Source organism: Lathyrus oleraceus, chromosome 4 (genome assembly GCF_024323335.1).
Source record: "Lathyrus oleraceus cultivar Zhongwan6 chromosome 4, CAAS_Psat_ZW6_1.0, whole genome shotgun sequence".
In the NCBI taxonomy this organism is placed as follows: Eukaryota; Viridiplantae; Streptophyta; class Magnoliopsida; order Fabales; family Fabaceae; genus Lathyrus; species Lathyrus oleraceus.
The window spans coordinates 500,573,775-500,589,434 of record NC_066582.1 but is presented as its reverse complement, the minus strand read 5'-3'; the positions used below and the strand labels follow the sequence as shown (position 1 = coordinate 500,589,434).

Sequence of the window (15,660 nt, the reverse complement as noted above, 5' to 3'; positions counted from 1 at the left end):
TTTTTTTTTGAAAAAGTGGATTATTTTTGTAAAAATTTCCTAAAATTATGAATAAATTTTTTTAAAAGGACATTTTTTTAAATAAAATATTTAAAAAATTAAATATAATATATAAGATATTTTAAACTACAAAAACATATTTAATCCAAATTTAAATTGTTTGGATCAAAATATATTTATCATAAATATTAATTTTTATGTTTATAGCATAACTACTCTAACAAATTCGTAGCTAATTAAGTTAAGGTCTAACTATCGCTAATCATACTCATTAATTATCATCTCAATAGATTTTAATTTTTGTTAGTTGATGAACCGTTTTTCCTATATATTATCGAACTAATAATGTGCATACAAATTTTGCTTTTAGAAATCAAAGTTTGAGTTTAACCCGATCACTCATTCTGGCTTTCGGATTTTAAGACTGTTTACGCAAGTTTGCAAATTAAGAGAATGTTGTAATTAAATGAAAAACCGAATAAACAAGCTTTATTTACATTCTAAGACTTTTTTTTTTTTTTAATCAGAAAGTCCATTTTTTGAAATAATATTCTTAATATACTCCGTTTTGAAATTATATTGACTCGCCTATTAATTGAACAAATATTAATCTAAATTTTTTCCCATGCATGAACTCGATCAATGGATGGCCGAGTAAATGAAGTGTTAAATTTTTTTATTTATAAAATTAATTTAATAAATCTAATAAATTAATTTTGTTTTTAAATACAATATTATGCCACATTATTATAATTAATTATAAATACAATTATTATAATTAATTACAATTTTTTAATTTAATGAGGTATAGTATTACAACAATTTTTATAATTATTTTATTTCTGTAATAAATAATAATAATTGTATTTAAAAACAAAATTAATTCAATTAAAAGCAATTGTTTTACGATTAATTCATTTTAAATTAATTTTAAAATAATTGTTATTATAATTCATTTTATTTTAATTTAATTTAAAATTAAATTTCATATAGTGATATCTATCGTGCTACAAATACAAGAATTTTTATATTACAATTATTATTTAATTATTATAATTAAAATCGGGTATAATTTAATTCATTTAAAAACAATTATTTCAAAAATGAGGCAGTGTAGTAAAAATTTCATATTATAATTTAATTATATTATTAGAATTATTATTAAATAGTTTTTAATTATTTTTATATTTAAATAATAAAAATATAAATATTAACAAAATAATAATTATGAAACAATTCCATATTAAGTAATAATAATTAATATTTTTGTAAATTAAAAAATTGTTTTAATAATAAAACTATAAATATTATAATAAGGCATATGTTTAGTTATAATAAGTAATAATAATTATATTTAAAAACAAAATTAGTTCATTTAAAAACAATTATTATAATATTAATAAAATTATTATTACTTATTACAATTAAACATATGCCTTATTATAATATTTATAGTTTTATTATTAAAACAATTTTTTAATTTACATAAATATTATTATATAAAAAATTAATTTTTATTATTTAAATATAAAAATAATTAATAAACCACTTAATAATAATCCTAATAATATAATTATATTATAATATGGAATAATTGTTTTTAAATAAATTAAATTATACTAATAATTAAATAATAATTGTAGCATGATAGATACATACATATGGAATTTAAATTAAAATTAAATTAAAATAAAATGAATTATAATAACAACTATTTTAAAATTAATTTAAAATGAATTAATTGTAAAACAATTGCTTTTAATTGAATTAATTTTGTTTTTAAATACAATTATTATTATTTATTACAGAAAAAAATTAATTATAAAAATTGTTATAATAATGCCTCCTTAAATTAAAAAATTGTTTTAATAATTATAATTAATTATAATAATTATATTTATAATTAATTGTAATAATGTGACATAATATTATATTTAAAAACAAAATTAATTTATTAGGTTTATTAAATTAATTTAAAAAACAAAAAAAGTTTAACACTTCTGAAAAATCATTTTCAAGATTATATTGAAAATATTATTTCAAAAAAGGGACTCTGATAAAAAAAAAAGTCACATTCTAAAGTTGAAATTGAAATATTGAAAGAAAAAACTAAAAGACGCTACTTAATTAATTTACAATTAATAAATTCAATTGTTAGGGTCTGATTCATCGTCATCATTCCCATCACCATGATAACCGCCACCCAAATCACATATACAATCCCAAATTAGGTCAGGAACTGGAACAACAGAAAGCCTAGGCTGCTTCAACAGTACAAAATCCTTCAAATCTTTCATCTCTTTCAAATCAACCGCTCTTCTCATCTCGCCGACAGCCTTCACGTCCACCGCACCGTCGTCTTCTTCATCGGTGTACCATTCCTTGACGACGGTAACTACGCCGACGATACGACGAGCCTTCGTACCGGAGTGGTAGAAGAAGCAGAGATCGTTGATTGACATTGATTTCAGGTATTTCTGAGCTTGTTTGTTTTTAACGCCGTCCCATTTGCTTATCCCGCCGTTAGCGGCTTGATCCTCCCACGACCACTCCGATGGTTCCGTTTTCAGTAGAAACCTCTTTACCTCTTTTCCCATTTTCTCTCTTTCAATTTTCAATTCTGAATCGATTATTTTCTCCCAATTTCCCCAATTTATTTATATTAATTATAATTCCCGCCAATTCCTTTTATTCTTCCCGCCAAATTATTTATATTAATTACCGTACTGTAATTGAAAAATATAAATTGAATCTTAATATTGCGGCAAGATACTGAAAATGCAGTATAAATTACGGTTGCAATGCTGTTGTGTAGATTTCAAAATTCTTTATATTGCGATTGTAGAATGTGTGTGGAATTATAAACTATATTTTTCTAGCTTCAAATCTTAAGTCTCAGCCACAACTTGTACATGAAAACAGAAAATCAAATAGTCCTCTAATAACCTGGAAAGCCAATTCCCATATACAAAAAACTGGTAGAGTGATATGCTGACACTGTTATGAAAGGTGGTTGGCTTATTAGCTCACTCCTCCCTTCAATCATTTAATGTTTAAGACTCTCACATTGGACGAGAGATTGTCTGAACTTGAGTTTATAACATAGGACAATTGCTATCTTAAAAATATGTTTCTTAAGGTTGAGTTAGACCTAACACAAAATATTAAGATGGTTTCATAATCTATTCAAGATCTGTTTGGCCACACGTTCTGAGGTTTATGCTATCAAACCACTTGAGTCACGTTCCAGATGTTCAACCCTAAGCGTGAAGAGTCTGTGTTAAGAGTCCTATAGTGAGCCCTGCATTGTATGAAATATTGGCTAAACTTGGATTTATTTGTGAGGATAATCTTCACCTTGCTGGCTGATTTTTGTGAGGTTGACTGAAATTCTAAGACAATCCATCATGTTGCCTCACTGTTATCCACGTTCTTCTAGTTTAATCCAACTGTACTTCTATTATAGTTTTGTTTTGTTTTGTTTATATGTTCACACCACTTGACTCATTTTTTGTGGCAGTCAATTCCTAAAATTAATATTAGTTTGTTTGTGTGTTGACACACGCATGCACATGTTTTTCTTTGCTTTGTTTTCTTCCTAATTCCAAAAGGAAATTGCATTGCTATAATTTATTTAAGTGAAAAAACGGTTAATTATCCATAACAACTTATTGAAATATATATTAAGGGTTGTCTATGACTATGCTGTGTAATGAAGTGTGGCCTTTTTTAGGAAGATGATTGTTCTCAAAGACATTGTGCCTGCTGCTCAAAACAACATAGACACTAAATTTATAATCTTGGAGAAGGGGAAGACAACACTTGAAGGGCAAAATAAAGTGTGTTTGGCGCTTGTAGCTGATGAGACTGCGGCGGTTCATTTTCAGCTTTGGGGAGATGAGTGTGATGCTTTTGATTCAGGTGATATAATTCATCTAACTAATGGCATATTTTCCTATCAGCGCAGCAACCTTATCTTAAGGGCGGGTAAGAGAGGGAAGTTAGAGAAGATAGGAGAGTTTACTATGTCCTATGTTGAGACACCAAACATGAGTGAGATTCATTGGATTCCAGATCCAACTAATTCTAAGAAGTATATGCAGGAGCGTGTAATATCTCCTCATTCACGCATTTTCCCCCCAATTTTGTAGTTTGATACATTTTTACTCTCAGCAAAACTTACCAACTTGTTTGTTGATAAACCTACCTTTTAGTTTTATTTGTACACTTTCATTCACCTTGCAAAAAGGAAGGCAGTCTTTTTTATTATGTGTTTGTTGTGATAATGGAACACCACAAATACACCAACACATTGTGCACATGAAAGTTATTGATAACTGAACTAATTTTCACAACCTCTTGGTTTTTCTGAGTTTTTTTTTTTTAAAAAGAAGACAAATGTTAGTTGGAAGTATTTTGTTAGAGGAATGTTAACTTGTGCCACTGGGGCACAAGATAAGAACTAAAGAAAGTAATTTTGTGTTGGAAATTGTGCATTGATTTTAATAAAGGTATAAAATTAATTTTATAATTAGTTTTTTCAATACAAATTTTCTACAAGTGAGTGTCTTATCTTGTGCCCTTACGAAACAAATTAACATTATCCATTTTGTTATTAGGAGACTTGAATTATCGATTGGACCATCTCTATTAAATATGACAAGAAAGTATGAAATCAAATATGGAAGTGCTACACCACAAACAAGTTTATGACAATTACTACCTTTCTTTTTTTAAGTGTTATTTTCTTGATAATTTTTTATATTTTTTTAATTGTCACTTGCAAAGTTCAAATAGTATTAATTACACTTAGATCATTTTAATTGTCACTTGTAAAATTCAAGTAATATTAATTATACTTTGATCAAAATTACCCATAAATAATTATTATAGATAAAAAAAAATTAAATTAATGGAATAAATAATTAAGAATATACTGTAATAGATAAAATGAGAATTATTATTTGAAAAATAACATTATCAAGGTCAAACCGTTCATATTTCAAAAATTAGGCATTTTTATTCTTTTAATAATTAAACTTGTATTAAATCTGAATTGCTCGATCAATCCAACAGCCATGAATATCATGACTGTGTGAATGCGGCATTTGCCGACGGCATGAAACCCAATTTTATTAAATAGATATGTGATTATGGTCCTACTAGTTTAGGGTGTTACTCATGGACTTAGGGTGACCTTAGTAGTTGGTAAGATGCAAAGGGCAATCTACTGAGAGAAAACATTGATAGAATCGATTTTTATCAAATGTTTTATATGCATGTTCCACACCTTTTTTTTGTTTATAGTAAATCACTTGTGTTTGGTGTAGCTTAACAATTACCATCAAATTGAAATATTTATTTCTGACTTAACACTTTAAATTACATTTACAGCGCATTCTCTAATGGTTTTAGAACTTGTGTTAGGACATTGTCAGCAGCTCTGCAGGAGTTTGAAACCATCCAGATTATCCTTTGCATTTTTCATATTCCAATTTTGCATTTTGCATGGATTTCTTTTATATTTTTGAAAAGTATTACATTTTGAATTAGTGACTTAGCTAAGTTGGTAGTCATGTAAGAATGTCAAGCATGAGGTTCCTGAATCCTACTTTACTTTTTATTATTATTAAAAATCATCAAAAGTCAAAAATCAACTTTTATTTATTTATTTATTTTCATATGATTTTTGTTTATTATTAGATTTTTTTTTAAAATTTCAAATTAATTAAAAAATACAAAAAAATATAAATTACAAAAAAAAATCAAAATTTGATATTTCCCTCTAAGTTTTAAATTTTAATAAATGAAAAAATCTCAAAAAAATATTTTAGTTTTAATAAAAAACCATCCTATTAATTATTTTTATTTTCTTCGTTAAGGTGTAGATCCCTTTTTTTTATATTATAGATAGACAGATTCTTACACAAAAATTTCACATAAAAAATTATCTATCTTGACTATTCTCCCATTCACTCACACAATTCACTCAAAAGAAAGTTAAATCCTACCTTGACTATTCTCCCATTCACTTACAAGATAAAAAAAAAATATGTATAAAATTCACTAAAAAAATTCTACACCAAAAATATCATCCCTCATTCACACTAAATACTACAAGCCGTAAACATTATCAAGATCTTTATAAATACTTAACTCTGAAACTATTTACAATGAATTTATTGTTATTAACTTAATTGTAGGTGTTTAATTGGCTGCATTATATGGTAAAACACTAATGTCTTGACTGATGTCATGACATGCATAAGTGACTACTTTGTAGTTACTGCAGGACTAGCTAACACAGGATTTATTGAATGTCAAACTGGACATTGTGACATTCATACCTGTCAACAGATACTAAGGAATAGAACATCAGGAGTTCTGTGAGAACTTAGTATTCACTTGCAGTCTGGTTATCAAGGAAGAACCAGACCTGGCATAAGGCCTACTGACTGAATGTCAAACTGGATGTTATGACATTCATCATTGACAGATTGGGCAGAGTGGTGTTCTGCTATACTTCAGCATTTTACTTAGTTTGTTATTCAAGAGAATAACAGAACTAACTTAAGGCCAACTGTGTAAATGTTAAGTTGGACACTTTGACATTTACTAATGTAAGCTGGTACTGTAGTATGGTCATTTTGATCATGTACAGGTCAGCAGATTTGTACAGTCTGTTTTCTGGAAAAACAGACTCAGCATATGGACCTTGATGTCAAGCTGAATGTCGTGACATTCATTCCTGACAGCATATGCTAAATTGTAGGTTGTTCAGTTTTCTGTTACAGCTTTCTCAGGCTATTCTTTAGGAAGTCAACAGCTTAGAGAAAATCCAGGAAATCAACAACCAAGCTACATTCAATGAACCTAACAAATAGCCTATTTGTTAGCAACCTAAATATTGAATTTGTGGGAACTTATGTGACCTAAAATTCAGGAAAATACAGGTGCAAAAGCCCAGGTGTTGCAATATAAAAAGGAAGGCATTCCTCCATTCAGTTTCAGGGATTTTGAGGCGTGAAGATTTAGTGTGTCCATCTTACTTCACTGCTGTATTTTTGTGAGTCTAGAATTAGACGTATCTTGTAAGCCAAGTCATTATCAAGTAGATGATTGCTTTGGCATAAGGTGTTCATTGAGTTGTAAGTGTTGTGTCACTCGAAGCTTTCAAGCGTGAGTGCTGTGTATCTTGGTTTAAGCTGTGAAGCATAACCAAGAGTTGTTTTTGAAGTGTGACTTCAAAGTATTTTTAATATCACTGAGGTGATTGAGGGGGAGTGAGTAGGAACTCTGATCTTAGATTAAGATTGAAATTGCATTAGGTAGGGATTAAGTGATAAGTTGTAAACGGGTGAGTTTAGCTTTGAATTGATACTACTAATAGTGGATTTCCTCCCTGGCTTGGTAGCCCCCAGATGTAGGTCATGTTGGACTGAACTGGGTGAACAATTACTTGTGTTATTTACTGCACTTACTGTTAAGCTCTGCATAATCCCTGTCTGTGCAGAATTGGATGTCATAACAACCAGTGTGACATCCAAAGTCTGATAACTAGAATTTCAATTGGCATCAAAGCAGGCACCCTGCCTGTGAAGTTCTGGGTGAGATCTAGGGAAGTTACTTTCTAGTACCATGGACAAGGATTTAGGACACTCAAATAGACCACCCATGTTGGATGGCTCTAATTATGATGACTGGAAGCCTCGTATGATAGCCTTCTTAAGGTCTCTAGACAGCAAAGTCTGGAGAGCTGTCAACAAAGGATGGGAACATCCAATGAGGACAGGTGAAGATGGAGTCAGTGTGCAGATTCCTGAAGAAGAGTGGGACAAGGAGCAAGAGGCACTAGCTCTTGGAAATTCCAAGGCCTTGAATGCTTTGTTCAATGGAATCAGCAAGAACATCTTCAGACTAGTTCACCACTGTGAGCTAGCTAAGGAAGTTTGGGATACCCTCAAGGTAACTCATGAAGGTACTTCCAAGGTGAAGATGTCCAAACTTCAGATGCTGACAACCAAGTTTGAAAATCTGAAGATGAAGGAGGAAGAGACTATTCATGACTTTCACATGAATATTCTTGAAATTGCAAACACCTCTGGTGGACTAGGTGAGAAAATGATTGAAGAGAAACTTGTAAGAAAGATTCTCAGGTCCTTACCTAAGAGGTTTGCTATGAAGGTCACTGCCATAGAGGAGGCTCAGGACATCAGCAATATGAAGGTAGATAAGCTCATTGGTTCTCTCCAAACCTTTGAAATGGGCTTAGGTGAGTATGCTGAGAAGAAGAAAAGCATAGCCTTTATAACAAATGCTGAAGAGAAGTCAGAAGAAGGATATACAGGAGGTGATGAAAGTATATCAGAAGCCCTAGCCATGCTTGGGAGGCAATTCAACAAGTTCATGAAGAAGATTGATCAAAGAGGCAGACCTAATGTCAAGAACATCCCGTCTGACATTAAGAAAAGATCAACTTTTGAGGAGAAGTTCAACCATGGGAAGGGAATCCAGTGTCATGGCTGTGAAGGGTATGGACACGTCAGAGCTGAATGCCCTACTTACCTCAAATTGCAAAGTAAGGGGCTAGCTATCACATGGTCTGAAGGAGATTCTGAAAGTGAGTCTGAAGGAGAATCTGCCAAACATGTCACTGCACTAACCAGTGTGTGTGTCTCTGAAGATGACACAAGTGCAGATGAGCTGACAATGGATGAACTTGCTGCAGCATATAAGAAGCTGTGTACCACCAATGCAGAGGTGCGTGCACAAGGAGAAAAACAGAAGAAACTCATCAAGGAACTGGAAGATGAGAGACAGAAACAACTGTCTGCCATAGAGGGGCTAAAAGATGAGATAGCCCTGCTGACCTCCAAGCTGAACCAGATGACCAAATCCATCAGAATGATGAATAAGGGAACTGACACCTTGGAAGAAATTCTAAAGGTGGGTCAGCAGTCTGGAACCAAATCTGGGCTAGGATTTGGAAAAAGAGCTGAACACAAACGCCCAAAGGCTAGAGTTCAGAAGTTCAAGCCGATGTCAAAGCCAATGTCTCAACATCGAGGAGCTAGGATGAATGATCATCAGAAGAGAATATACCTGAATTGGAGGTGTCACCACTGTGGCAGGCTTGGACATATAAAAGCCTTCTGCTACTGGATTCATGGCTTCCCTAACAGAGCCTCACATGTCAGACCTAAGCATAACACACGTAAGCGATGTGTTCCCATTAAGAAGCAACAATGGTATGCTAGGATAGCTCACACTGCCCTAAGGGCCTCTTCCAGAGAAGACTGGTACTTTGACAGTGGATGTTCAAGACATATGACTGGTATGGAAAATCTACTGGTAGACATTCAACCTCACACCACCAGCTATGTGACTTTTGGTGATGGGGCCAAAGGAAAAATAAGAGGTGTGGGCACACTGGGCTGTTCTGGAGTGCCAAAACTGAACAATGTGCTGTTAGTAAGAGGACTAACTGCAAACCTCATCAGCATAAGTCAGCTGTGTGATCAAGGGTTTCATGTTCAGTTCACTAAGGAGTTGTGCATCGTGACAAGTGGTGACAATCAGGAAGTTATGAGAGGAACCAGGTCCAAAGACAACTGCTACCTGTGGGAACCTGATCTCTCTAACTTTTCCACAACATGTTCCTCAGCCAAGGAAGAACAGGAGGTAAAGTTGTGGCATAGAAGACTTGGACATCTCCACTTACGGGGAATGAAGAAGATCATATCCAAGGAAGCAGTCAGAGGAATGCCAAAGCTTCTGATTGATGAAGGAAGAGTCTGTGGAGAATGCCAAGTGGGCAAGCAAACCAAGACGTCACACCCAAAGCTGGGACATTCCACAACCTCCAGAGTTCTGGAGCTGCTGCACATGGACCTAATGGGACCTATGCAGGTTGAAAGTCTTGGTGGGAAGAAGTATGCCTACGTGGTGGTTGATGACCATTCCAGATACACGTGGATAAGCTTCATCAGAGAGAAGTCAGATGCATTTGATGTCTTTAAAGATCTGTGCATAAGACTTCAAAGGGAAAAGGACAGTTGTGTGGTCCGGATTAGAAGTGATCATGGTACTGAATTCAAGAACTCCAAGTTTGATGAGTTCTGCTCGTCTGAAGGAATAAGCCATGAGTTCTCCTCACCTATAACTCCTCAGCAGAATGGAATAGTTGAAAGAAAAAATAGAACTATTCAAGAATCTGCCAGAGCAATGATTCATGCAAAGAAGCTCCCTATGCACTTTTGGGCTGAAGCAATGAATACCGCGTGCTATGTTCACAACAGAGTCACCTTGAGAAAAGGAACCTCCTCCACTCTGTATGAAATATGGAAGGGTAGAAAACCCACTGTGAAGTACTTTCATATTTTTGGAAGTAAATGTTACATCCTCACAGATCGTGAACAGAGAAGGAAGCTAGATCCCAAAAGTGATGAAGGCGTATTTCTGGGATACTCCACTAACAGCAGAGCCTATAGAGTGTTCAACTACAGGACCAATGTCCTAATGGAGTCCATAAATGTCATTGTGGATGATAAAGAGGAAGGAACCGATGTCATGGAGGATGTTGAAACATTCCTCGACAGTCAAATTGACAGTCCAGTCAAGCCTGAAGGAGTACAGGAATCTCCTCCTGATTGTGAAGTAGAGGCAACCACCAAAGTGCCATCTATCAGAATTCAGAAAGACCACCCTAAGGATCTTATCATAGGGGATCCCACCAGTGGTGTAACCACCAGGTCAAGAGGAATAAACTCAAATTCCTGCTTTGTTTCCAAGGTTGAACCAAAGAATGTGAAAGAAGCCCTGACTGATGAATACTGGATCATTGCCATGCAAGAGGAACTCGAGCAGTTCACAAGGCATGAAGTATGGGAGCTGGTTCTAAGACCTGAAGGCTCCAACATCATTGGTACCAAGTGGATCTACAAAAACAAATCTGATGAGAAAGGAGTAATTACTAGAAATAAAGCAAGACTAGTAGCTCAAGGATACACTCAAGTTGAAGGAGTAGACTTTGATGAGACATTTGCTCCTGTGGCTAGACTTGAGTCCATCAGATTGCTGTTGGGGGTAGCATGCATCCTAAAGTTCAAGCTATTCCAAATGGATGTGAAGAGTGCATTCTTGAATGGCTACTTGAATGAAGAAGTCTATGTGGAACAACCCAAAGGGTTCTGTGATCCTAACCAACCTGAGCATGTATACAAGTTGAAGAAAGCTTTGTATGGGTTGAAGCAAGCACCCAGAGCTTGGTATGACAGGTTAACCGAATTTCTGACCTCAAATGGATACAGAAAGGGGGGCATAGATAAAACCTTGTTTGTGAAGGATGATGAAGGCAAAATCATGATAGCTCAAATCTATGTTGATGATATAGTCTTTGGTGGAATGTCAGAACAAATGGTTAACAAATTTGTTCACCAGATGCAGTCTGAGTTTGAAATGAGTCTAGTGGGAGAACTGACCTATTTCCTTGGAATGCAAGTAAACCAAATGGAGGACTCTATGTTTCTCTCCCAAAGCAAGTATGCCAAGAACATAGTTAAGAAGTTTGGTATGGACCATGCCAGGCACAAGAGGACTCCAGCTCCTACTCATCTGAAGTTAACCAAAGATGATGGAGGGCCTAGTGTGGATCAATGCCTGTACAGGAGCATGATAGGTAGTCTGCTGTATCTAACTGCTAGTAGACCTGATATCTCTTATGCAGTTGGAGTGTGTGCCAGATACCAAGCAGAGCCCAAGGTGAGTCACTTGAATCAAGTCAAAAGGATTCTCAAGTACATCAATGGGACATGTGACTATGGGATGTTGTACTCACATGGGTCTGAGCCTGTCCTAACTGGGTACTGTGATGCTGATTGGGCTGGAAGTGCTGATGACAGAAAAAGCACATCAGGTGGATGTTTCTTCTTAGGAGAAAACCTCATATCATGGTTCAGCAAGAAGCAGAACTGTGTCTCTCTGTCCACTGCAGAGGCTGAATACATAGCTGCTGGAAGCAGCTGCTCCCAATTGGTGTGGATGAAACAAATGCTCACTGAGTACAATGTCACTCAAAATGTCATGACATTGTTCTGTGATAATCTCAGTGCCATCAACATCTCCAAGAATCCCATCCAACACAGCAGGACCAAACATATTGACATTAGGCACCACTTCATCAGAGATCTGGTGGAAGACAAGGTGATCACTTTGGAACATGTAGCCACGGATCTTCAACTGGCTGACATATTTACAAAGGCTCTGGATGCTACTCAGTTTGAAAACTTAAGGAGCAAACTGGGAATATGTCTCTCTGAGACCTTATAGCAACCACTGATGTTTGGGATAAATTGTTTGATACCTCTGCCTATTGAACAATTTGTACTAGGCTATGATTGGTCAACAGATCATAGCTATGCTGCTGGCAACAAGGGTGGATACAAGAAGGTAAGGAGACACCCTACAGAGAGAAGGTCATTGTACCTGCAGGAGTTCAAGGATGCTGTTCATGCAGGAGTGGTTCTGGATGTCAGAAACAAAATCATGGCATCTGATATGGTGGTACCTACTGTTAAGCAAAAGTGGGTGATCACTTGATCGAAGCTGTGAAGCAAGATCAAGTGGATGTTAACTTGGTTGAAACTGTGAAGTAAAACCAAGTCTGGGACTCTGTCATTGTGCTCTGACAATGTTGTTGGCTTTGGCAACATTTGTGACAAAAAGGGGGAGTAATAACCATCCATCCCTGACAAACAGAGTAAGTCTCTACAACAGACTCTCATGACAGATCTGAAGATTCCCCCCCCTGCAGCAGATATTGAAGTTTAGGTGCAACTTCTAATATGTGTGTGCTGCTAAGTGAAGTTTTTATTTAACTTCCATGTGTGTGAGTGTGCTGCCACTCTGAGTGTTTTTAGCTAGTATTATTTCCTGCTAGGTGAGTGTTTCCGCTGCTATGAACTCTGTTATGGGGATCAAAGTGTTTTAGCCAAAAATTTGCCAAAGGGGGAGTTTGTAGGTGTTTAATTGGCTGCATTATATGGTAAAACACTAATGTCTTGACTGATGTCATGACATGCATAAGTGACTACTTTGTAGTTACTGCAGGACTAGCTAACACAGGATTTATTGAATGTCAAACTGGACGTTGTGACATTCATACCTGTCAACAGATACTAAGGAATAGAACATCAGGAGTTCTGTGAGAACTTAGTATTCACTTGCAGTCTGGTTATCAAGGAAGAACCAGACCTGGCATAAGGCCTACTGACTGAATGTCAAACTGGATGTTGTGACATTCATCATTGACAGATTGGGCAGAGTGGTGTTCTGCTATACTTCAACATTTTACTTAGTTTGTTATTCAAGAGAATAACAGAACTAACTTAAGGCCAACTGTGTAAATGTTAAGTTGGACACTTTGACATTTACTAATGTAAGCTGGTACTGTAGTATGGTCATTTTGATCATGTACAGGTCAGCAGATTTGTACAGTCTGTTTTCTGGAAAAACAGACTCAGCATATGGACCTTGATGTCAAGCTGAATGTCGTGACATTCATTCCTGACAGCATATGCTAAATTGTAGGTTGTTCAGTTTTCTGTTACAGCTTTCTCAGGCTATTCTTTAGGAAGTCAACAGCTTAGAGAAAATCCAGGAAATCAACAACCAAGCTACATTCAATGAACCTAACAAATAGCCTATTTGTTAGCAACCTAAATATTGAATTTGTGGGAACTTATGTGACCTAAAATTCAGGAAAATACAGGTGCAAAAGCCCAGGTGCTGCAATATAAAAAGGAAGGCATTCATCCATTCAGTTTCAGGGATTTTGAGGCGTGAAGATTTAGTGTGTCCATCTTACTTCACTGCTGTATTTTTGTGAGTCTAGAATTAGACGTATCTTGTAAGCCAAGTCATTATCAAGTAGATGATTGCTTTGGCATAGGGTGTTCATTGAGTTGTAAGTGTTGTGTCACTCGAAGCTTTCAAGCGTGAGTGCTGTGTATCTTGGTTTAAGCTGTGAAGCATAACCAAGAGTTGTTTTTGAAGTGTGACTTCAAAGTGTTTTTAATATCACTGAGGTGATTGAGGGGGAGTGAGTAGGAACTCTGATCTTAGATTAAGATTGAAATTGCATTGGGTAGGGATTAAGTGATAAGTTGTAAACGGGTGAGTTTAGCTTTGAATTGATACTACTAATAGTGGATTTCCTCCCTGGCTTGGTAGCCCCCAGATGTAGGTCATGTTGGACTGAACTGGGTGAACAATTACTTGTGTTATTTACTGCACTTACTGTTAAGCTCTGCATAATCCCTGTCTGTGCAGAATTGGATGTCATAACAACCAGTGTGACATCCAAAGTCTGATAACTAAAATTTCATTAATTATTCATTTTTGTCATATTGAAACATCAATACTTTCCAACACCATTTTCCTTCAATTGTCAAACACAACCACCATTTCCACCACTAAATGAAACTTTCACACAAATCAAGCAAAATAAAAGAAAATCATCACCAAACCTTACACCATCAATCTATACACCATAAACCAAAACCTCCATTGTCAAACTTTCATTCCTCACAAACACAGACCCACCATTAACAACAACATTCATTTAAAAACAACAACATCATCATCATGACCTCCATATGCGCCATATTTTTAACAGTCATGAAGTCGCATTCGTCATCACCGTGCCAAAATTTTCTACTTTTTATCATTTTGGCTACTATGATATTCAACATGTGCTATTGTTGGATTTTGTTCATGGATGGAATGACAAATGGGTTAAATTTGATAAACGGAAGCATTTTAAGGTAATACACTTATTTCCACTACCGTACTGTTTGCTGTGTTCTCCTCACTGCGTGTTTTGGTATACTCCCTAAGTGGTAACTCCCTCTCAATTTCTAATCTTTTTACTTTTCATATTTTAATTAAATGTCATATATTTTTTAATTAATTTATTTTCCATTTAAAAAAAAAGAATATGCCTACAAATATTATATATGTCATTTAAACTTATGTGTGTGTATGCATGTAATGTAAGATAATAGGTGTGGATTATATATTTAAATGGTTGTATCTAGGCATTTAGTAAGTAGTTTTCTTTTTACAAATACAAAAAGAACACACACAAAATATGTAATTTATTTTGTTGGGAAATTTTGAAAAAATATCAAAATATATCTACAAAAAAGATGTCCTTTCATTTCATTATTTTATTTAGTTCAAAAATGAAAAAAAAATCTAATTATTTTATTCATCAAGAATATTAAAAAATATGTCTTATTTCATTCAATTAGCAAAAATACAAAAAATACATAAATAAGTTTTATTTAGTTTAGTTATTTAACTTAGTTTTACTAAAACTACAAAAAAATGTATATATTTATTTTCATTTAATTAAAAAAATAAAAAAAATTACGAATCTCCTTTTTATAAAAATCAGATGAAAAGAATTCTTGGACATATCTCTTTGTAAGTCTCCGAGCATTTGAATACAAGTTGTATTGTTTGACAAGTCGAATGTTTGTCTTCCACCATAAAATCAACCTCAAACACACTAAATTAATCTTTTTCCGCCCTCACGCATTTAAACCTATTTCAAACAATCTTTTTTCTGTCACTGCGCGTCGAAACTAAAATCAACTA

General features: G+C 34.3%; 2 protein-coding genes across 2 annotated transcripts; one reads left to right on the top strand and one right to left on the bottom strand.

Annotated features, from left to right (window-relative positions):
* Nucleotides 1-2,096: 2,096 nt before the first annotated feature.
* On the bottom strand, nucleotides 2,097-2,625 carry LOC127076846 (uncharacterized). Its single transcript, XM_051018636.1, has one exon. It carries the CDS (start codon nucleotides 2,595-2,597, stop codon nucleotides 2,148-2,150), a length of 450 nt encoding a protein of 149 aa, XP_050874593.1. The 5' UTR covers nucleotides 2,598-2,625; the 3' UTR covers nucleotides 2,097-2,147.
* On the top strand, nucleotides 2,261-4,269 carry LOC127076847 (uncharacterized). The gene is made up of 2 exons (XM_051018637.1): nucleotides 2,261-2,471; nucleotides 3,734-4,269. Exon 2 carries the CDS (start codon nucleotides 3,738-3,740, stop codon nucleotides 4,149-4,151), a length of 414 nt encoding a protein of 137 aa, XP_050874594.1. The 5' UTR covers nucleotides 2,261-2,471; nucleotides 3,734-3,737; the 3' UTR covers nucleotides 4,152-4,269.
* Nucleotides 4,270-15,660: the final 11,391 nt, after the last annotated feature.